The following is a 23129-nucleotide window of genomic DNA, read 5'->3' on the forward strand; positions in this document are numbered from 1 at the left end:
TTCTTAATATCTTCAGCTTCTGTTAGGTCCATACAATTTCTGTCCTTTATTGAGCCCATCCTTGAATGAAATGTTCCCTTGGTATCTCTAATTTTCTTGAAGAGATCTCCAGTATTTCCCATTCTGTTGTTTTCCTCTATTTCTTTGCATTGATAGCTGAGGAAGGCTTTCTTATCTCTTTTTGCTATTCTTGGAACTCTGCATTCAGATGCTTATATCTTTCCTTTTCTCCTTTGCTTTTTGCTTCTCTTCTTTTCACAGCTATTTGTAAGGCCTCCTCAGACAGCCATGTTGCTTTTTTGCATTTCTTTTCCATGGGGATGGTCTTGATCTCTGTCTCCTGTACAATGTCACTAACCTCCATCATAGTTCATCAGGCACTCTGTCTATCAGATCTAGTCCCTTCAATCTATTTCTCACTTCCACTGTATAATCATAAGGGATTTGATTTAGGTCATACCTGAATGGTCTGGTGATTTTCCCACTGTATTCAATTTTAGTCTAAATTTGCCAATAAGGAGTTCATGATCTGAGCCACAGTCAGCTCCCGGTCTTGTTTTTGCTGACTGTATAGAGCTTCTCCATCTTTGGGTGCAAAGAATATAATCAGTCTGATTTTGGTGTTGACCCTCTGGTGATGTCCATGTGTAGAGCCTTCTCTTATGTTGTTGGAAGAGGGTGTTTGGTATGACCAGTGCATTCTCTTGGCAAAATTCTATTAGTCTTTGCCCTGCTTCATTCCATACTCCAAGGCCAAATTTGCCTGTTACTCCAGGTGTTTCTTGACTTCGTACTTTTGCATTCCAGTCCCCTATAATGAAAAGGACATATTTTTGGGGTGTTAGTTCTAAAACGTCTTGTAGGTCTTCATAGAACCGTTCAGCCTCAGCTTCTTCAGCATTACCGGTTGAGGCATAGACTTGGATAACTGTGATATCAAATGGTTTGCCTTGGAAATGAACAGAGATCATTCTGTCTTTTCTGAGATTGTATCCAAGTAGTGTATGTCAGACTCTTTTTTTTTGACCATGGTGGCTGCTCTATTTCTTCTAAGGGATTCCTGCCCACAGTAGTAGATATAGTGGTCATCTGAGTTAAATTCACCAATTCCAGTCCATTTTATTTCGCTGATTCCTAGAATGTCGCCATTCACTCTTGCCATCTATTGTTTCACCACTTCCAATTTGCCTTGGTTTATGGACCTGACATTTCAGGTTCCTATGCAATATTGCTGTTTACAGTATCAGACCTTGCTTCTATCACCAGTCACATCCACAATTTGGTATTCTTTTTGCTTTGGCTCCATCCCTTCATTCTTTCTGGAGTTATTTCTCCACTGATCTCCAGTAGGATATAGGGCACCTACCAACCGAGGGAGTTCCTCATTCAGTATCCTATCATTTTGCCTTTTCATACTGTTCATGGGGTCCTCAAGACAAGAATACTGAAGTGGTTTGCCATTCCCTTCTCTAGTGGACTACATTCTGTCAGACCTCTCTGCCATGACCCTCCTGTCTTGGATTGCCCCATGCAGTATGGCTTATTTTCATTGAGTTAGACAAGGCTGTGGTCCGTGTAATCAGATTGGCTAGTTTTCTGTGATTATTGTTTCAGTGTGTCTGCCCTCTGATGCCTTCTCCCAACACCTACCATTTACTTGGGTTTCTCCTACCTTGGACGAGGGGTATCTCCTCATGTCTGCCCCTCTTGACCTTGAAGGTGGAGTAGCTCCTCCTCGCCTTCCTGTGCCCACGCAGCAGCCACTCCTTGGATGTGAGGTAGCTCCTTGCGTGTTTAACCTCTGTAACACACAATGACTACTATAGGGCTGTTAGGTACCTCCTTAATAAATTAAAGTAGTTCTTCAGTATCTAGAGCTAACCCATTTTCTCTGCCTTCTGTGCTTAATAATGTCTCAAACTTTTTGATTCAAATTTGATAGAATATTTGATGCAATGGAGAAGTAAGTGATTAAAAGTCTTTTCATAATACTTGTACACAGGAGCTCATGCCTCTCCATGGTGAGATTATGCTGTCAGGATATGACATAGAATGATTATGAAGTCATAGCCCCCTAAAACAAGCTGAGCCATGTTAAATTCAGCAGTTTCCTTGGCAAATGAAACCTATCAACAAAGTCCTGGACATGAATCTCTTGATTTATGTCCTCCTTTTATCAATTTGGACAAATAGTTGTTTAGATAGAAACGAAAGTAATGGCTCTGCTTCTGCAGGTATGTCCCTAACATTAAAAGTGAGAAATTATTATCTGTTATTTTAAATACAGTCAAGTACTTAATTAGACAGTCTAATTGTGTTTAAGAAATCTGCTGTTTCTTCTAGGTTACTATGAGTAGGTCTTCGAGAATTTCTAGGACAACATCTGAGAGTTTTACTTTTGTGTAAAAATTCCAGACAACATCGAAACATAAAGAGTACAGCCATATTGTCCCCTTTCATTCCCCTTCCCCACCTAATCCACCAACCCCTGCCCCCACTCCCACAAGCCAATCTAGAAAATTCTATGTGAATGAATCTAGCATGGTACCTAACACATACTACATTCCAAGAACGTTTTTTTCTTGTACCATGCTCTTTCCCAGCATACACATTCACACACACATCAACACTCAAGTGAATTCACACGCTCAAAAACCTAGGTCATGAGTTGAACAAGCCACAATGTGGGGTAACCTAGGTAATTATACTGATTAGCCAGAGATAGCTTCAAGATTTGGCTTCTAGACTGTGGCTGACTGGGAACGTGACATAGGGAGGAAAATGACAGTGGACACTTATCATGCTTAAAGAAATAATTGATGAGATTTGACTTTGACCTATAGTAACAAAACCCCATCAAAATGGAAGCAAACTTGATTATGTAGGACATGTTCTGATGATATATTTTCTTTCACAGTATCTACACATGCTGAATCCAAGCAAGGCAGAATACAAGGAATAAGGAAATATCTACTCATTGTCCTAACGGTTATCCTCATCATCGGCTTTATTATCAGATGTTATTTCTTTATTCAGTATATCCGTGTGGGTGAGGAATCCCATAGAGCAACAATGTAAGTCTTACACCTCTGAATTAAAAATAAAAGGGGTGGGGTGTGGGGTGCACACTCGGTTCTTCACTATAACTCCCAAAGCAGCAACATAAGTCTTACACCTATGAATTAAAAATACAAGGGGCAGGGTTGGCGGGGGGGGGGGGGGCAGGTTGGGGGGGAATGCGTGCATGCACGCCTGTGCCTGCACACACTCATGCACATACACGTAGACTGGTTCACTGTTGTTATGGTTACTTAACATCAACTTTAGACTTCAAAAGAGCTACCAACATCTTGTGGGTTGGATATGTTCACTTAAATGAAGCTCTTAAATGATCTCAAGTACATTATCAACTTTAGCCAAAACTATCTCCTATTCATGATTCAGTGGAATCCCAGGCTGATAAATTCATTCTAAATTGAGTCTAGAAAAAGAGGGAATGACTATCTAAATAAGACAGAATTAAAATCTTCTCAGGGGAGAGAGAAGGAGTTGGGTCTCTGCATTCCAAAGATAGTAACACATTTTGAATAATCTATCATTTTAAGATGTAATAACATGAAAAATTATTAATGGTGTTCAGTGACCCTAGTCCCTGCCTTTCATGTAGGAGGATCAGGCTGACTCTGACATACTGGGTCCCTAAAAATTTCCCAATCCAAGGACTGGTGACCAAATATACCACTGTTCTATTCCTTTGGTTTTAGAGTAATCTTGTGAGAATAAATAAGAATGGTTACAAAATTTCATGGTGCAAATATGATAGGAAAACAATCAATTTGGTTTAAAGAGTTTTTATGTGACAAGTTGTGACATTTGTGCCTCAGTTGCATATCAACTTGTGGCTTTTTTATAAAAAGTTTAATTTCTGGAATAGATAAAATTCTTTCTCTCCCTCTCAACAGTAGATTTGAAACAAGTTTGTGTCATTCCATACATGACTACATGGTTATCTATTGTGGTTGAAACAGCAAAATTAAGAAAAAGAAAAAGCATTCAACATGAGTTCAAATCTGTAACCTGAGTCATGGTTTTCACCACACTCCACTTCTTTCTGTGTTCAATTTTCCTGCTTAAAAAAAAAAAAAGTCTAAACTGACACAATAGTCCATTTTTTCCGGTGGTAGCAGGAGTACTCTCCTCATTTAAATTGTCATACTCCAAATCTTCTGTATTTTCAGAGTCAAGAAAGAAGGCATTACCGAGGCATCATCCACGTCATCTAAAATATCATTCACTGACTCCAAGCTACTGACTGCTGATCCAGGCAATCCAGAAAAACAATCCGTACTGTCTAGTATAGATAAATCATCTGGGCCCTCAAGTCCACAAAAAGCCTCTGTACCTTCAAGAGCAAAAAAGTTAGTCAGGCCCTCAAGTCAAAAAAATCCATCCAAATCATCAACTCCCGAAAGAGAGTTAGGATCACTCCCCCAGAAAAAATTGCATAGAACACGCAGTCCAAAAAAGGCACATAGGCGGGCTCATGCCCATAAGCATATCAGGTCAAGTCAGGTCAGTCCATCCTATCCAAACAGGACCATCACGCCAACTTGGCCATCAAGTCTACAATGTCAGGCCAAGCCAACCAAAACTTCTCCAACCTATCTAAAGAGTCAAAGTGTCCCTGAGCAATCAAGCGTAGCAAAAATGACCAAACTTCAGAGACATCGTAAACTAAAAAGCCCGGCTAGTGAAGATAGTACAGAAATATTATCTAGGCCTCAACCAGTGAATTTTTGTCAGTGCTACACGGAAAAATGCCTTGTTTGCAGTGCTTCTTCTGAGCTATTCATCACTCATATTTCAGAAAGGAATATGAAGCATGTTCGAGTTCCAGATTTTTCACGTGAACCGAAGCACTTTTACAAGTCATTTCACAAGACAGAGCCCAAAGATAATGCACTGTATGGCAACATGAATGATAGCCATTTCATAATATGTAACAGTGATGATGAGAGTGACAAGGAGATGACTATTATGTGCAATATAAAATGCAAGGAAGCCATCTATAACACCTCCCAAAATAATTAAGGCCTCAGGAAAAAAAAAAAAAAAGTACCACCTATGTAGAAGAAGCAAACTTCTAACAACTATTATATTCTCACCATATTTAAGAACCTGGTAGAGGAAAACTCCACTTGAAGTTTTCACTATTGAGATTAGACCTATCCATCTTGAGGCAATTTACTTGAAAAACAGTAAATAAATGTGTGACATAATAACTGATTTTTTTGTAATTATTATTGCATTTTAGAGATATATACCTCTTTTGGAGGTATCTTAGATCTGCTTGGGAAAACTCCAGGAGATGATGAGGGACAGGGAAGCCTGGCATGCTGCAGACAAGATTTAGTGACTGAACAACAACAACAACAGTGTAGATCTGGTCACTTGGATGGGCTTCCCAGCTGGTGCAGTGGTAAAGAATCTGCCTGCCAATGCAGGATATGTGGGTTCAATCCTTGGGTCATGAAGATCCTTTGGAGGAGGAAATAGCAACTCACTCCAGTATTCTTGCCTGGGAAATTCCATGGATAGAGGAGCATAAAGTGCTATAGTCCATGGGGTCACAAAGAGTTGGACACAGGCACACACTTGGATGGGAACTGTAATCAAACACACACAAATATAGAAAGTTATTGTAAGATGGGTACCCTGGGCTCCTCTTTCCCTTGGATTAGCCCTCAATTGAAGTCTCAATCCAACTTTTTTTTTAAATTTTGACATAGTGTCCTCAGAATTTAAGACTGTCTCTCTGTGATGCCCAGTGCATGGTGGAAATGGCTCTGTGTGCTTGGTTCTGGCTGCATTGTGGAAATTCCTGATAGTCATTTCCTTTTTTAAAAAGTATTTACTTGACCATGCCAGTTCTTATTTCAGTTCAGTTCAGTTCATTTCAGTTCAGTCGCTCATCGTGTCCGACTCTTTGCGACCCCATGAGTCGCAGCACGCCAGGCCTCCCTGTCCATCGCCATCTCCCGGAGTTCACTCAGATTCATGTCCATCGAGTCAGTGATGCCATCCAGCCATCTCATCCTCTGTCGTCCCCTTCTCCTCATGCCCCCAATCCTTCCCAGCATCAAAGTGTTTTCCAATGAGTCAACTCTTCACATGAGGTGGCCAAAGTACTGGAGTTTCAGCTTTAGCATCATTCCTTCCAAAGAAATCCCAGGGCTGATCTCCTTCAGAATGGACTGGTTGGATCTCCTTGCAGTCCAAGGGACTCTCGAGAGTCTTCTCCAACAACACAGTTCAAAAACATCAATTCTTTGGCGCTTAGCCTTCTTCACAGTCCAACTCTCACATCCATACATGACCACTGGAAAAACCATAGCCTTGACTAGACGGACCTTTGTGGGCAAAGTAATGTCTCTGCTTTTTAATATGCTATCTAGGTTGGTCATAACTTTCCTTCCAAGGAGTAAGCGTCTTTTAATTTCATGGCTGCAATCACCATCTGAAGTGATTTTGGAGCCCCCCAAAATAAAGTCTGACACTGTTTCCACTGTTTCCCATCTATTTCCCATGAAGTGATGGGACCGGATGCCATGGTCTTCGTTTTCTGAAGGTTGAGCTTTAAGCCAACTTTTTCACTGTCCTCTTTCACTTTCATCAAGAGGCTTTTTAGTTCCTCTTCACTTTCTGCCATAAGGGTGGTGTCATCTGCATATCTGAGGTTATTGATATTTCTCCCGGCAATCTTGATTCCAGCTTGTGTTTCTTCCAGTCCAGCGTTTCTCATGGTGTACTCTGCATATAATTTAAATAAGCAGGGTTCTTATTTACAGCATGCTAGAGTCCAGAAGGAGCATTGTGAATCTAGTTGGGGAACTTGCTTTGACTCAGAACAAGAGTGCAATCAAGAAGTTACTTGAAGATTGACAGATATCTAAAAATATTGTCTCAGCTAGAGACAGATGAGTAACCAGATATATGAAAACACTTGAAGGCAATGGCCTAGAACTGATCATGAAGCAGATCCCAAAATGACAGGCAGTGTCTGAGAGACACTGGCAAGGATATAGATCAAAGATTGTGGGAGAGAGACAGGTCAATAACAGTTAATGCAAGTGAATGATGACTCCTCAAACCATAACCTGATTGTCATGGATGGGCCACGGTTAGTCAACATTCTTGCAGATGTAAACCGGGATTCAGAGAGATGGCAGGTTGACTAACTTGCAGCCTTCAGGACCATAGTTTGGCTAAGTGCTGGTGATCTAATAAAAAATTCTCATGGTTTCTTTTTGTTAATATCATTTATTCCTATAGCTTTAAAGTAATCAGGATATGTATGGCTATTTTGTCCTCATAACAAATCTGAAAGAAGAGACAGGCATCATCTCCCACTGATAAAGGAAATTTGCATATTGGGACTCACAAAATGGAGGCAGCCAGAGTGTCCCACAAGCAAATTGAAACCCATGTCAGCCCACACTCACAGGAAACACCTCACTGTCTAGGAAACCTAACATACATTAATCACAATCATCCAACTCAACTTTTGCTAGCTTATGTTACCCTAGAAAATAGACCCACTAGCCTTATCAGGAAATCCTTGACCTCTTAGCCAATCATGCCCTATTTCTACATCACCTCTCCTAATGCTCTGTAATACCCATTCTTACTAAAATCCCTCTGGAAGAGTGTTCTACTGCTTGTGAGGCACTGTGCACCCCTAACTCATGGGTTGTTTTCTCTCAAATAAGGGATACTGCATTAATTATTAAATTGTACTGTTTTTGTCATTTGACAGATTAACAAACTAAGGTCACAAAATGCTGAAATGACCTACCTACGTTTACAGTTAAGCAGGAATTTGAGGTGAGGGCCATCTGGCTCCAGTAGTCATGTATTAATGTGAGAGTTGGACCATAAAGAAAGCTGAGTGCTGAAGAATTGATGCTTTTGATCTGTGGTATTGGAGAAGACTCTTGAGAGTCCCTTGGACTGTAAGGAGATCAAACCAGTCAATCCTAAAGAAAATCAACCCTGAATATTCATTAGAAGGGCTGATACTGAAGCTGAAGCTCCAGTAGTTTGGCCACCTGATGCAAAGAACTGACTCGTTGGAAAAAGACTCTGATGCTGGGAAAGATTGAAGGCAGGAGGAGAATGGGATGACAGAGCATGAGATGCTGCATGGCATCACCGACTGATGGACATGAGTTTGAGAAAGCTCCAGAAGTTGGTGACAGACAGGGAAGCCTGATATGCCACAGTCCATGGGGTCATATAGAGTGGGACACGACTGGGCTATTGAACTGAACTAAAGTGAACTTGGAAAACTATAGGACATTGATTGAAGAAACTGACGATGACACAAACAGATGGAATGATATACTGTGCTCATGGAGTTAAAGAATTACTATCATTAAAACGACCACACTTCCTGGGGCAATCTACAGATTCAATGCAATCACCATCAAAGTACCAATGGCATTTTTCACAAATCTAGAACAAATATTTGTTCATCTACCTTTGTAAACAAAATGACCTCATGCTGACCTATATACATCCAGGATCCAAAGCTATAAAATAAAAAATAGGGAATTCTCTGGTGGTCCAGAATCCACTGGTTAACCCTCGTTTCTTTCACTACTGTGGGACATGATTTGCTCTGTGATTGGGGAATTAAGATCCCACAAACTGTGTGGTGCGGCCATGAAAAACCTTAGCTTTAACCAGACAGACCTTTCTCAGCAACGTCTCTGCTTTTTAATATGCTGTCTAGGTTGGTCATAGCTTTTCTTCCAAGGAGCGAGAGTTTTGAATTTCATGACTGCAGTCAGCTTTTGCAGTGATTTTGGAGTGCAAGAAAATAAAACCTGTCACTGTTTCCATTGTTTCCCCCTCTATTTGCCATGAAGTGATGGGACCCTGATGCTGGCAAAGATTGAAGGCAGGAGAAGGGAATGACTGAGGATGAGATGGTTGAATGGCATCACTGACTCAATTGACATGAGTTTGAGAAAGCTCTGGGAGTTGGTGATGGACAGGGAAGATGGTGCACTGCAGTCCATGGGGTTGTATAGAGTTGGACACAACTGAGTGACTGAAATAAACTGAACTGAACTGATGGGAGCAGATGCTATGATCTTCATTTTTTTAATGTTTCGTTTTAAGCCAGCTTTTTCACTCTCCTCTTTCACTTTCATCAAGAGGCTCTTAGTTCCTCTTCGCTTTCTGCCTTAAGGGTGGTGTCATCTGCATATCTGAGGTAACTGATATTTCTGCCGGCAATCTTGATTCGGGCTTGTGCTTCATCCAGCCCGGCATTTCACATGATGTACTCTGAATAGAAGTTAAATAAGCAGGGTGACAATATACAGCCTTGACATACTCCTTTCCCAATTTGGAACCAGTCCATTGTTCCAGGTCTGGTTCTAACTGTTGCGTCTTGACCTGCATACAGATTTCTCAGGAGGCAAGTATGGTGGTCTGGTATTCCCATCTCTTTCAGAATTTTCCACACTTTATTGTGATCCACACAGTCAAAGCCTTTGGCATAGTCAATACTCCGTTGTATAGTTCTTTTGTGTATTATTGCCACCTCGCTTTAATATCTTCTGCTTCTGTAAGTCCATATAATTTCTGTCCTTTATTGTGCCCATCTTTGCATGAAATGTTCCATTGGTATCTCTGATTTTCTTGAAGGGAGTTCTAATCTTTCCCATTCTATTATTTTCCTCTTTCTTTACATTGATCACTCAGAAAGGCTTTCTTATCTCTCCTTGCTCTTCTTTGTGACTCTGCATTCAGAGTGATATATCTTTCCTTTCTCCTTAGCCTGATACTTCTCTTCTTTTATCAGCTATTTCTAAGGCCTCCTCAGACAACCATTTTGCCTTTTTGCATTTCTTATCCTTGCAGATGGTTTTGATCACAGCCTCCTGTGCAATGTTACATACCTCCATCCATAGTTCTTCAGGCACTCTTCTATCAGATCTGATCCCTTGAATCTATTTGTCACTTCCACTGTAAAATTGAAAGGGATTTTCTTTAGGTCATACCTGAATGGTCTAGTGGTTTTCCCCACTTTCTTCAACTTAAGTCTGAATTTTGGAATAAGAACTTCATCATCTGAGACACAGTCAGCTCCTGGTCTTGATTCTGCTCACTGTAGAGAGCTTCTCGATATTTGGCTGCAAAGAATATAATCAATCTGATTTTGGTATTTGTCAGGCAGGCTAGACGGCTCAGTGAGGTGCATAGCACCAGGGACCTGAGTCATGTTTCCTGTTAACTGGGAAAAAAAAAAAAAAAAAGCATTCCTTGACCAAATTAGGAAGACTTCCCGTACACACCAACCAGAAAGAGACAGGACATGCGCTCATCCTGCCTAGCCAATCATGTAACGCCAGCTACTCCTATAACTGAGACAAAGAACTGCCTGTATATAAGCTGCCATACTCCTTTGTTCGGGGCTCTCGTCAGATTCTGCCATGTCAGATGAGACTTGAGCCCTAGCGCACTAGAAATAAAATTCCCTTCTTGCCTTTGCATTACTGTGGTGGACTTGTTCGCTCTCTCGGTCAGTTCGGAGATATGGGCTTGGTGCATAACATTTGGGGGCTTGTCTGGGATCTCCGGCCTACTGGGGAGGACAACTCTCCTGGTAGAAGGGAATAATCTCGTTAGGAGTTGAGAGCTCTGAGCACCGGTGCTAGCAGTGCAGAGGCCTAGATTAAGTCCGGGGCCTAGTATCGTACTGGGGAGGCATCTAGGTGTAAAGTGAAGAGGCAAGTCCAGCGTAAGGCTGGGTCCCCGGTAGCGAACCGGGAGGGCAGCTGGCACTGAGGACGTCCTGACGGTAAGACACTTGCAAGTAGAGAAGGGGTCTCTAGTGCTATAAAGGAGACTGAAAGTAATATTGAGAGTTGGAATCTGTTTGTTGTGTCATTTTTGTGACTCTGTGTGCTGGCACTCTCTGTGTGAGTCTTGTTGTCATTGTCCGTGTTCTCTGTATCCATGGGGCAATCTACTTCTACTCCGCTGTCTCTGATGACTGACCATTTTTCTGATTTTAAGTCTAGAGCTCAGAATCTTTCATTACTGGTGACTTTCTGTTCCGCCGAGTGGCCCACCTTTGATGTCGGATGGCCACAAGAGCGAACCTTCAATCCCCAAATTATCCAGGCAGTTAAAGAGAGGGTGCTTACCCCTAGTCCTGCCGGGCACCCAGATCAGACTCCCTACATTCTGGTCTGGCAGGATCTAGTGAGAAACCCGCTGGAATGGCTTAAACCCTTTGTTCTCGCTCCTTCTAAACCTCCTAAACCTCCCTGTCCCTCTTCCCCGACTCCAACCTCGCTAAACCCACAGGTGCTAGTCATGAAAGCTTCTGAAGAAAAAGAAAAACAGGACGAAAAACGACCTAAGCCGGTGTTCCAGGAATCTTCTTCTCTGTATCCTAATCTGATTGACCTGGAAACCTAGTTGTTCCCACCCCCGTTTGCGGATCCACATCCGCCCTTGCTTCCACAGGTTCTACAAGTTTCATCGGGAGAAGCCCGGAGGAGGGCAGAGCCCTCCGCTCCTCCTAGGGAAGGGGGCCCCGCCTAGGGAACTTGGGGAAGAGCAAGGGAAATGGCCAGCGAAGCGGAAGAAGAAGGCCTGGAAATTCCCTCCTCCACTGTTCACGCGTTTCCAGTCTGGGCGGGGCCAGCCAGAGAGGGCGGGGAACAGACATATCAGTATTGGCCCTTTTCCACTAGTGATTTGTACAATTGGAAAACTCAGACTCCCTCTTTCTCTGAAAAACCGCAGGGTCTTATTGATCTTTTAGAATCTATCCTCTTTACTCACAACCCCATTTGGGATGATTGTCAGCAACTGTTACAGGTGCTTTTCACTACAGAGGAGCGCGAGTGAATCCTGTTAGAAGCTCGGAAAAACGTGCCGGGGGTAAATGGGAGGCCCACAATACAGCCTAACCTCATTGAGGAGGGGTTCCCCTTGGTGTGACCCAACTGGGACTTCGAACGCGCTGAAGATAGGGAGCATCTCCGAGTGTGCCGCCAGACCCTTATGGCTGGCCTTAGAGCGGCCGCCAGAAAGCCAACTAATTTGGCCAAGGTAAATTCAGTGAGGCAAGAGCCAAATGAGAGCCCGGCAGCCTTCCTTGAAAGGATAATGGAAGCTTTTAGACAGTATACTCCTATGGACCCACAGGCAGATGAGTCTCGAGCAGCAGTTATGCTAGCATTTGTGAATCAGGCAGCCCCCAATATTAGGAGAAAGTTACAAAAGATAGAGAGGCTGGGTGAACAGTCCCTGCAAGATCTAGTGAGGGCAGCAGAGAGAGTTTTCAATCATAGAGAGACCCCAGAGGAGAGAGAGGACTGCATTAGAAGGGAAGAAAGAGAATTTAGAGCTGAAGAAAACCGTAAGAACCAAAAAGAGCTGGCTCAGATATTTTTTGCCGGAGTTGAAAACAAAAATAGGTTCCAAAAAGGGAAAAAGCTAGACTCAAAGACTGAGGAAAAACCTGCAAGGTGTAAGTTTGAAAAAAACCAATGTGCGTTTTGTAGGGAGATTGGACATTGGAAAGATAAATGCCCCAAGAAAAACCTAAAAGAGGGGCCCCAAAACGAGACTCCCTCTCCAGACAGTTATATCCTCTACGCGGGTGAGGATAGTGACTAGGGGGGTCAGGGCTCGACACCCCTCCCCGAGTCCTGGGTAACTATAAATGTGGAGGGGAAACTGGTTGGCTTCATGGTGGATACAGGAGCTCAATACTCAGTCTTAAACCAAAGAGATGGACCCATGTCTAAGAAAAGTAGCTGGGTGCAGGGAGCAATCAGGACTAAGCGATATGGATGGACTACAAAACGGCAAGTGAACTTGGGGGCCCACCAAGTGACCCATTCCTTTCTGGTGATACCTGAGTGTCCAGCGCCCTTGCTGGGAAGAGATTTACTGTCTAAAGTAAATGCCCAAATTCATTTCGACCACGGGCAAGTGTCAGTTTTAGATGGAACCGGGCATCCTCTTCAGGTCTTGTCTCTGGCATTAAAGGATGAATACAGACTGTACTTGCCAGAGGCCCCAGCAACAATAAGTCCCGAAGTACAGCCATAGGTTCAGAGATACCCTCAGGCCTGGGCTGAATCAGCAGGAATGGGACTGGCCAAACAGAGGCCCCCTATTATTGTGGAACTGAAAGCCAGTGCCACACCGGTGAGAGTGCGGCAGTATCACAAGTCAAGAGGCTCGGCAAGGAATTACTCCTCACATACAATGCCTCATAGACGCTGGGGTCTTGAGAAAGTGCCGGTCCCCATGGAACACTCCCCTGCTTCCCGTAAAGAAGCCTGAGGGAACTGATTTTAGACCGGTTCAAGACCTGCGAGAAGTCAACAAACGGGTGAGTGATATTCATCCTACGGTTCCTAACCCTTATACATTGCTAAGCAGCTTGCCACCAAGCTACGTTTGGTATACTGTTTTAGATTTAAAAGATACCTTTTTCAGTCTGCCTCTTGCCCTTGCAAGCCAAGAGATCTTCGCCTTCGAATGGCAGGAAGACGGTGGTCAGACTCCTGTGCAGCTGATGTGGACTCACTTACCACAGGGTTTCAAAAACTCACCCATGTTGTTTAACGAGGCCTTGGATGAAGACCTCCGTGAGTATCGGGTTGAACACCCTACCATTGTTTTATTACAATATGTTGATGACCTTATGCTGACAGCGACTATGGAAAAAGAGTGCCAAGAGGCAACAGGTGACCTTCTCCAAACCTTGGGGACTTTAGGTTACAGGGCCAGTGCCAAAAAGGCCCAGATTGCCAAGCAAGAGGTTACATACCTCGATTATAAGATAAAACAGGGCCAGAGGTGGCTAACACAGGCTATGAAAGAAGCCATCCTCCAGATCCCTGAGCCGGCCAACTCTAGACAAGTGAGAGAATTTCTGGGAACTGTGGGATATTGCCGATTATGGATCTTGGGGTTTGCAGAAAAGGCCAGGCCCCTGTATGAAGGGACCAAAGAAAACAAAGACTGGAAATGGACTGAGTCAATGAAAACGGCCTTTCAGGAGCTCAGGCATGCCTTGCTGGAAGCTCCTGCCCTTGCCCTTCCTGACCCATCCTAAGCCTTTCCAATTATTTATAGATGAAAGGCGAGGGATAGGAAAAGGGGTACTAACACAGAAGTGGGGACCTTGGAAGCATCCCATAGCTTACCTTTCCAAGAAATTGGACCCAGTGGCAGCCAGATGGCCACCTTGCCTCCGAATCATCGCGGCCACTGCACTCCTAGTCCATGATGCTGATAAACTGACTTATGGACAGAGACTCTTGGTCTACACTCCTCATGCTATAGAGAGAGTTCTGAAACAACCCCCGGGTAAATGGATTTCCAATGCTCGCTTGACACACTACCAGGCCCTGCTACTTGACACCTCACGGATTCATTTTCAAACGCCCTGCACTCTAAACCTGGCTACTCTTTTGCCCAATCTGGAGGGGGATAGCCCCCTCCACGATTTCGATGAGATACTGGCCGGAGTAACGGCAATACGGAAGGACTTAACAGATACGCCACTGGATAACAGTGAGCTAATATGGTTTACAGATGGAAGCAGTTATGTAAAAGATGGACAGAGATGGGCGGGGGCCACAGTGGTAGATGATTCTGGACGGACAATATGGGCGGAGACTCTTTCCCCAGGCACCTCAGCACAAAGAGCAGAGTTAATTGCCCTGATTCAAGCACTAGAGAGAGCTAAAGAAAAAAGAATAACTATTTTTACTGACATTCGCTATGCTTTTGGCACGGTACACATCCAGGGCCCGATATATCAGGAACGGGGGTTTTTGACAGCTGAAGGAAAAGAGATTAAAAACTTGCCAGAGATCCATTGACTTCTGGAGGCTGTGCAGTTGCCTCGGGCTGTGTCAATAGTACATGTACCTGGACATCAAAAAGGGGACAGCCCCACGGCACAAGGAAATCATGCTGCAGATCTGGCAGCTCGAAAAGCGGCTGATGAAGATTTTATCGCTCCAGTGTTGGCGATCGGACTTCCACCCCCAGGTAGGGGAACTTTGCTCCCAACCCCTGAGTATTCATCCACAGACCTTGCCTGGATCCAGGAACGCCCCAACCTCCAAAAAGGAGAGGATGGATGGTACCGAGACTCTGATGGTTACTTGATACTCCCTGCTCAGTTGGGATGGCAACTGTGTGAGCATCTACACTCGTCTACTCATCTGGGAGAGAAAAAGACTCTGATGCTTTTTCAAACTGCATGCCTGTGATTCCCCCAGCACCAAACAACTGTGAAGAACATAGTACATGCTTGTAAGGCATGTCAACAGATGAGGCGAGGAAAGAGGCAACACGCAGGACTGAGGTATCGGGGAGAAGGGCCAGGGCAGCACTGAGAAATAGATTGCACCGAGGTAAGGCCAGGCAAGTATGGTTACCGGTACTTGTTAGTGTTGGTAGATACCTTCTCAGGGTGGGTAAAAGCTTTTCCTACTAAGGGAGAAACTGCAATGGTAGTGGCTAAAAAGATTTTAGAAGAAATAGTTCCTAGGTTTGGCCTGCCAGTGACTGTTGGCTCTGATAATGGACCTGCTTTTGTGAGCCAAATAGTTCAGAGCCTTGCCCTAGCTTTGGGGACCAAATGGAAATTACATTGTGAATACAGCCCACAGAGCTCGGGGCAAGTTGAAAGAATGAATCGGACCCTAAAGGAAACTTTAACTAAATTGGCTATAGAGACTGGAGGGGACTGGGTGACTCTCCTTCCCTTCGCCCTCTTTCGTGCACGTAATACTCCTTATCAGCTTAATCTGACCCCATTTGAAATTCTGTATGGGCGACCTCCCCCTGTATGTCCAATATTTGAAGGAAAGAAACTTCCACCTCCTACTTTGGGACAATTCCAGGAGGCTTTGATGGCTTTGGGCAAAGTGCATTCTCGCGTCTGGAAACTGCTCTGGGAAATACATGAGGGTCAAAACAAGGGGACTATCCCCTCACATAACATCAGCCCCAGAGATTAGGTGTGGGTCAAAAGGCACCACATCAAGGCACTAGAACCTAAATGGAAGGGTCCTTATGTTGTTCTTCTTACCACCCCAACTGCCCTAAAGGTCGACAGTATCGGGCCTTGGGTGCATTGCAACCATGTACGCCCAGCTACTTCAGCAGAGCAGGAAGACGCTAAAAAAAAAAAAAAAATGGGAAGCATCTCTGCACCCGTCCAACCCCCTGAGGCTGAAGCTCCGGCGTCATCGACAGGACCAAGGCAACTCGTCTGGACCATCTTATGGATGACCATGTTACTCTGCTCCGAAGCTGCCAGTGTGAACCTGCACCTACCCGTCAAAATCACCTGGAAACTGCAAAATGGACTAACACGTGAGATGCTTAACTCCACCACCGCAATACATCCACCAAATACTTGGTGGCCAGACTTATACTTTGACCTTAAGCCGGTGGTAAATGTACCTTGGAAGAGGGGCTACCTCCGGAATCATGCATTCTGGGCATGTCCAGGTGCACCCAGGCACAACTGGAAGATCTGTGGGGGGATACAGGACTCTTATTGTAAATCTTGGGACTGCATAACTTCTAATGATGGGTCGGAGACTCCAGGGTATAGACGGTGGGATGTAGGAAATTGGGACTTGCTTAACTTCTCATTTGTAGGACCTATACTTCCGTACTCCGATTGGGAAAAGGATCATAACTTTGCCCAGGTAAAAATAAGGTTTAACATTGACAAAGCAAAAAAAGAGAAGGCCTGGGTCAACGGGATATCATGGGGACTTCAGACCAGAAATAACCTGACTACTTATAATGGGATCATTGTTGTGAGTCAAGTTTTAGAACCGATACAAATGTATAGTATCGGTCCAAACCCCATTGAACAGGTCCATGCAACTCTCTACCCGACAACCTCCCTACCTACATCCCAGGGACCAACAAAAGACCCAGAGGCGGGCCCCCTTGCTAAACTTGGACAAACAGATCCACTATGGAAATTAGTAAAGGCAGCTTATGCTACCTTAAATCAAACCCATCCTGAGGCAACTAAACCCTGTTGGTTATGTTACAACTTAATTCCCCCTTATTACGAGGCAGTAGGCCTCAACACCTCTTACGACCTGGCCAACGGCACCAATCCTCCCCAATGTCGATGGGGAGAACGAAAAGTAGGCCTTACAATGAGAGAGGTATGGGGAAAAGGGTTATGTATGGGCAAGATATTATCAGAGAGGTCTCCACTGTGTGTGCATGTCGTTGAGCCTACGGACTTGCCCATAGCCAGGTGGCTAATACCACGGATGGGAGGATGGTGGGTCTGTTCACACACGGGGCTGACTCCATGCTTACACAGCTCAATCTTTGACCCTAAAAAAGAATTCTGTGTTATGGTGGCTGTGATACCAAAGATACTGTATCGACCAGAAGAAGCTGTATATGATTATTGGGCCCACAAATTGACTCTTAATCAACAAGAAAGAGCTTATAAAGTTAAGAGAGAGCCCATTACTGCCATAACCATAGCAACTATGTTCAGTCTGGGAATAGCAGGGGCCGGAACTGGAATAGCAGCTCTGTCCATGCAAAGTCAAGGATTTAACTCTTTAAGAGTGGCCATAGATGAAGACATTACCCGTATAGAACAATCTATTAGTCATTTAGAATCATCTTTAACTTCACTATCTGAAGTGGTCCTGCAAAACAGGAGAGGTTTAGATCTGCTTTTTCTGCAACAAGGAGGACTTTGTGCAGCCCTAGTAGAAGAGTGCTGTTTTTATGCTGATCACACCTGAATAGTCAGGGAATCTATGGCCAAAGTGAGAGAAGGATTAGCCCAACATAAAAGAGAACGTGAGGCTCAACAAGGGTGGTTTGAGTCTTGGTTTCAACAGTCCCCTTGGTTGACCACCCTAATCTCCACATTGCTGGGACCCCTATTAGTACTTCTATTAATGCTTACCTTTGGCCCATGCATTATCAATAGACTTGTAGCCTTTGTAAAGGAACGCATAAATACAGTACAGCTGTTCGTGCTTCGGCAACAATATCAGACTGTGTCTCAGGAACCAGAGGAAGATTCCTCTGTATGATCTAAGAACAGAGGGGAATGTCAGGCAGGCTGGACGGCTCAGTGAGGTGCATAGCACCAGGGACCTGAGTCATGTTTCCTGTTAACTGGGAAAAAAATAAACAACATTCCTTGACCAAATTAGGAAGACTTCCCGTACACACCAACCAGAAAGAGACAGGACATGCGCTCATCCTGCCTAGCCAATCATGTAACGCCAGCTACTCCTATAACTGAGACAAAGAACTGCCTGTATATAAGCCACCATACTCCTTTGTTCGGGGCTCTTGTCAGATTCTGCCGTGTCGGATGAGACTTGAGCCCTAGCGCACTAGAAATAAAATTCCCTTCTTGCCTTTGCATTACTGTGGTGGACTTGTTCGCTCTCTCGGTCAGTTTGGAGATATGGGCTCGGTGCATAACAGTATTGGCCATCTGCTGATGTCCATGTGTAGAGTCTTATGTTGTTGGAAGAGAGTGTTTGCTATGACCAGTGCATTCTCTTGGCATAACTCTGTTAGGTTTTACCCTGCTTCATTTTGTACTCTAAAGCAAACTTGCCTGTTACTCTAATTTCCCAAGTACAGGTGTCGACTAAAAAAAAAGATGTACAGCCTCACCAGGCTGCAGTCCTCATTTTGCCCCAAATAAAACTTAACTCGCAACTCTCAAGTTGTTCATCTTTTTTCAGTCGATAGTTATGATGACTAGTGAAGTAACCCTGAGTGGACTTCCTTTCTTTGACTGGAGTCCACGAGGAACCAGAGCTTTGGTACCAGCAGTGGCCCCTTGCACCCATCTGGATCCTCAGGGAGTGCAGATGAATTTGGGTAAGTCTCTCCTTGTTCTTGAATCTCCCCGGTTGGTTGAGATTCTGAGTTTTATTTGGTGGTGGAGCAGGTTACCTGCCCCCTCCTAGTAGGAAAGACACTGGGGTGGGGTGGGCCCAGGTGAAAAATCTTGGGCATAGCCACTCATGGTCTAGACACTGAGTGGGACTAGGATAAAAGATACTGAGGAATTCCCACCCAGTCAAAAGATACTGGATGGGGGCGGGGGTCAGCTGAAAGATGCCAGGAGAATTGCTCACCCAGTGGAAAGGTACTGGGTAGGGGGGCTCGATTGGAAAAAAAATCGAGGAATACCCGGGTCTTGGCTGAAAGATGCTGAGGTCGCTCTGTTGTAGGGGACTGAATGGTCTTGGCTAAGTGGTTAAGTAAAAGGCTGATTTGACACTTTCCCTCAATCTGATTGCCTTTATAGAATTTGTCAGGATAAAAGTGAGGAAAATACATGAGAGCTTTGCTCTAAAGAAAAGGGACAAGACTCCTCCTGGCCGTTTTGGTTTTCTTGGGTGACTGAGAAATTTATGGGAGTGGTTCAGGCCTACTCCTCATACCATGTAGTGGACCCATAGGGAAACCCACACATTAATTAAAGCACTTGCTCATCCAGGGGTTGCACATGAGAACTGGCCATTCAGCGACCTGAGCAGCCATGGTGGTCTTAGATTGCTGGAGGCAGAATCCAAGACATGTAAGACAAGCTGAAACAAGTCTGGGGTGACTCCTGGAGAAGTTAAGCTCACAAGCAGCACATGGGCCCACTACACAAGTTCACTAGTGAGTTTTATCCCTGAAAAATTCAGCTTAAAATGGGAAACAGAATCTCTCAAAAACAGAAACAAAGGGATGCCAGAAAGACCAGCCTCTGACTAACACTCTAGCCAGATTCATGTACAATACATATGGAGCTCATACTTGCAAGTGCCTAGTTAATTGGAGAAATTGTACTGAAGGAGATCTCAACCTAAAATGGCCAAATTGGGGTTCTTTTGATAATCCAAAATTGATATTTTTTTTGTGTGCACAATTTGAAAAGGTCGGTGTGCTTACTTTGACTGGGATCTAGAAGCTTCTAAAACAGGAAATGATAGAGTAACTTCGCAGAAAATCAACAAGAAATTGCTTGACTCTATCAGAACTAAAAAGGCTGCTAGCACTGACTTTGCCAGGTCTCAGGTCTAGTCAAACTGGGACGTCATGTTTGACGTTTATGCCATTTGGTTTTTTATTTCTGAGCATTACTTTACCACCTTTTGGGGGCACTCTTGCCACTTGGCTTTTGATTTCTAGGCATCTCTTTTTCTTTTGTTTCATTTGGAATGTGACTCCTGGCTGGTGAAGTTCTGGTTTGGTTTCATTTGTTGGTTTGGTTATAGTGCACAGACATCTGGTACAAACTGTTCAAGCTAATATGTGAATTGCTTACTCTAAGATTCCATACTCCACCTGGGAATCCCTTGGGAAATTTTTTTAAATAACTGGTCAATCTATAGCTATCATCCAATGATGAGAAAAGTGGTCTAAAAATATTATATCTTTATTGACATAGGATAGGAAAATGAACTGAAGTTCCCTAATGTCCAGGACTTCCTCCTGTAATCAACAGCCTGGGGCTGATCAAACTAAGGCCCCTACTTCCCAGAGGGACAATCCTTGCTGGGACCAATCTGCCCTTGTTTTCAGTGCCAAGTTGAGTACTAAATTTTGGTCTAGTTGGTTTAAATCTTGGCTATAAAACTATGGTCACAAAATAAAAGGTACGATTTTTGACAATGTGGTCACAATATTCTTTAGACTCCAGAGGAAACTTGAAGAAAAAATTATCTCTTTAAGAATTCTTGCCCTGAGGAAATAACTCCTCCTATACGTTTAGGAGGTGTATTGTATATTTTCACTGTATATTCTCATCCTGCTTATTTAATTTATATGCAGAATACATCATGAGAAACGCTGGGCTGGAAGAAGCACAAGCTGGAATCAAGATTGACCGGAGAAATATCAATAACCTCAGATATGCAGATGACACCACCCTTATGGGAGAAAGTGAAGAGGAACTAAAGAGCATCTTAATGAAAGTGAAACAGGAGAGTGAAAAAGTTGGCTTAAAGCTCAACAGCCAGAAAACTAAGATCATGGCATCCAGTCCCATCACTTCATGGCAAATAGATGGGAAAACAGTGGAAACAGTGGCTGAATTTATTTGGGGGGGGGGTCCAAAATCACTGCATATGGTGACTGCAGCCATAAAATTAAAAGACGCTTACTCCTTGGAAGGAAAGTTATGACCAACCTAGACAACATATTAAAAAGCAGAGACATTACTTTGTCAAAAAATGTCCATCTAGTCAAAGCTCTTGTTTTTCCAGTAGTCATGTATGGATGTGAAAGTTGGACTTTAAAGAAAGCTGAGTGGTGAAGACCTGATGCTTTTGAACTGTGGTGCTGGAGAAGACTCTTTAGAGTCCCTTGGACTGCTAGGAGATCCAACCAGTCCATTTTAAAGGACATCAGTCCTGGGTGTTAACTGGAAGGACTAATGCTGAAGCTGAAGCTCCAATATTTTGGCCACCTGATGCTAAGAGCTGACTCATTGGAAAAGACGCTGATGCTGGGAAAGATTGAGGGCAGGAGGAGAAGGGGATGACAGAGGATGAGATGGTCGGATTGTATCACTGACTCAATGGACATGAGTTTGGGTAACTCCAGGAGTTGGTGATGGACAGGGAGGCCTAGTGTGCTGCGGTTCATGGGGTCACAAATAGTCGGACACAACTGAGTGACTGAACTGAACTGACACCTTTCGACCAAAGCTCTCTGAATCACCTATCTAGACCATATCTAATTCCTGGGTGCAGAAGGAACAAAAAGGGTAATAAAGCCTTTTAAAATCTTACTCCAACCATTTTTTATTCAATATCACAGTAATCCAAGTTTATGCCCCAACCAGTAACACTGAAGAAGCTGAAGTTGAACGGTTCTATGAAGACCTACAAGACCTTTAAGAACTAACACCCCAAAAAGATGTCCTTTTCATTATAGGGGACTGGAATGAAAAAGTAGGAAGTCAAGAAACACCTGGGGTCACAGGCAAATTTGGCCTTGGAGTACAGAATGAAGCAGGGCAAAGGCTAATACAGTTTTGCCAAGAGAAGGCACTAGTCATAGCAAACACTCTCTTCCAAAAACACAAGAGAAGACTCTACACATGGACATCACCAGATGGTCAACACTGAAATCAGACTGATTATATTCTTTGCAGCCAAGGATGGAGAAGCTCTATATAGTCAGCAAAAACAAGACCGGGAGCTGACTGTGGCTCAGATCATGAACTCCTTATGGCCAAATTCAGACTTAAATTGAAGAAAGTAGGAAAACCACTAGACCATTCAGGTATGACCTAAATCAAATCCCTTATGATTATACAGTGAAAGTGAGAAATAGATTTAAGGGACTAAACTTGATAGATAGAGTGCCTGTTGAACTATGGATGCAGGTTCGTGACATTGTACAGGAGACAGGGATCAAGACCATCCCCATGGAAAAGAAACTCAAAAAAGCAAAATGGCAGTCTGAGTAGGCCTTACAAATAGCTGTAAAAAGAAGTGAAGAGAAAAGCAAAGGAGAAAAGGAAAGATATAAGCATCTGAATTCGGAGTTCCAAAGAATAGCAAGGAGAGGTAAGAAAGTCTTCCTTAGTGATCAATGCAAAGAAACAGGAAAACATTAGAATGGGAAAGACTAGAGATCTATTTAAGAATATTAGAGATACCAAGGGAACAGTTCACGCAAAGATGGGCTCGATAAAGTTCAGAAACAGTATGAACCTAATAGAAGCAGAAGATATTAAGAAGAGGTGGCAAGAATACAGAGAAGAACTGTACAAAAAAAGAGCTTCACGACCCAGATAATCACAATGGTGTGATCACTCACCTAGAGCCAGAAATCCTGGAAAGTGAAGTCAAGTGGGCCTTAGAAAGCATCACTATGAACAAAGCTAGTGGCGGTGATGGAATTCCAGTGGAGCTATTTCAAATCCTGAACGATGATGCTGTGAAAGTGCTGCACCCAATATGCCAGCAAATTTGGAAAACTCAGCAGCGGCCATAGGACTGGAAAAGGTCAGTTTTCATTCCAATCCAAAGAAAGGC

General features: G+C 43.7%; 1 protein-coding gene across 1 annotated transcript; it reads left to right on the top strand.

Annotated features, from left to right (window-relative positions):
- The first annotated feature begins 2107 nt into the window (after positions 1-2107).
- LOC101122578 (uncharacterized protein CXorf66 homolog) lies at positions 2108-5091 on the top strand. The gene is made up of 3 exons (XM_004022301.4): positions 2108-2234; positions 2918-3074; positions 4239-5091. The coding sequence occupies exons 1-3, from the start codon at positions 2120-2122 to the stop codon at positions 5089-5091; spliced, it is 1125 nt and encodes a 374-aa protein (XP_004022350.3). The 5' UTR covers positions 2108-2119.
- The last annotated feature ends 18038 nt before the right edge of the window (positions 5092-23129 follow it).

This window comes from Ovis aries, chromosome X, assembly GCF_016772045.2.
Source record: "Ovis aries strain OAR_USU_Benz2616 breed Rambouillet chromosome X, ARS-UI_Ramb_v3.0, whole genome shotgun sequence".
Lineage (NCBI taxonomy): Eukaryota > Metazoa > Chordata > Mammalia > Artiodactyla > Bovidae > Ovis > Ovis aries.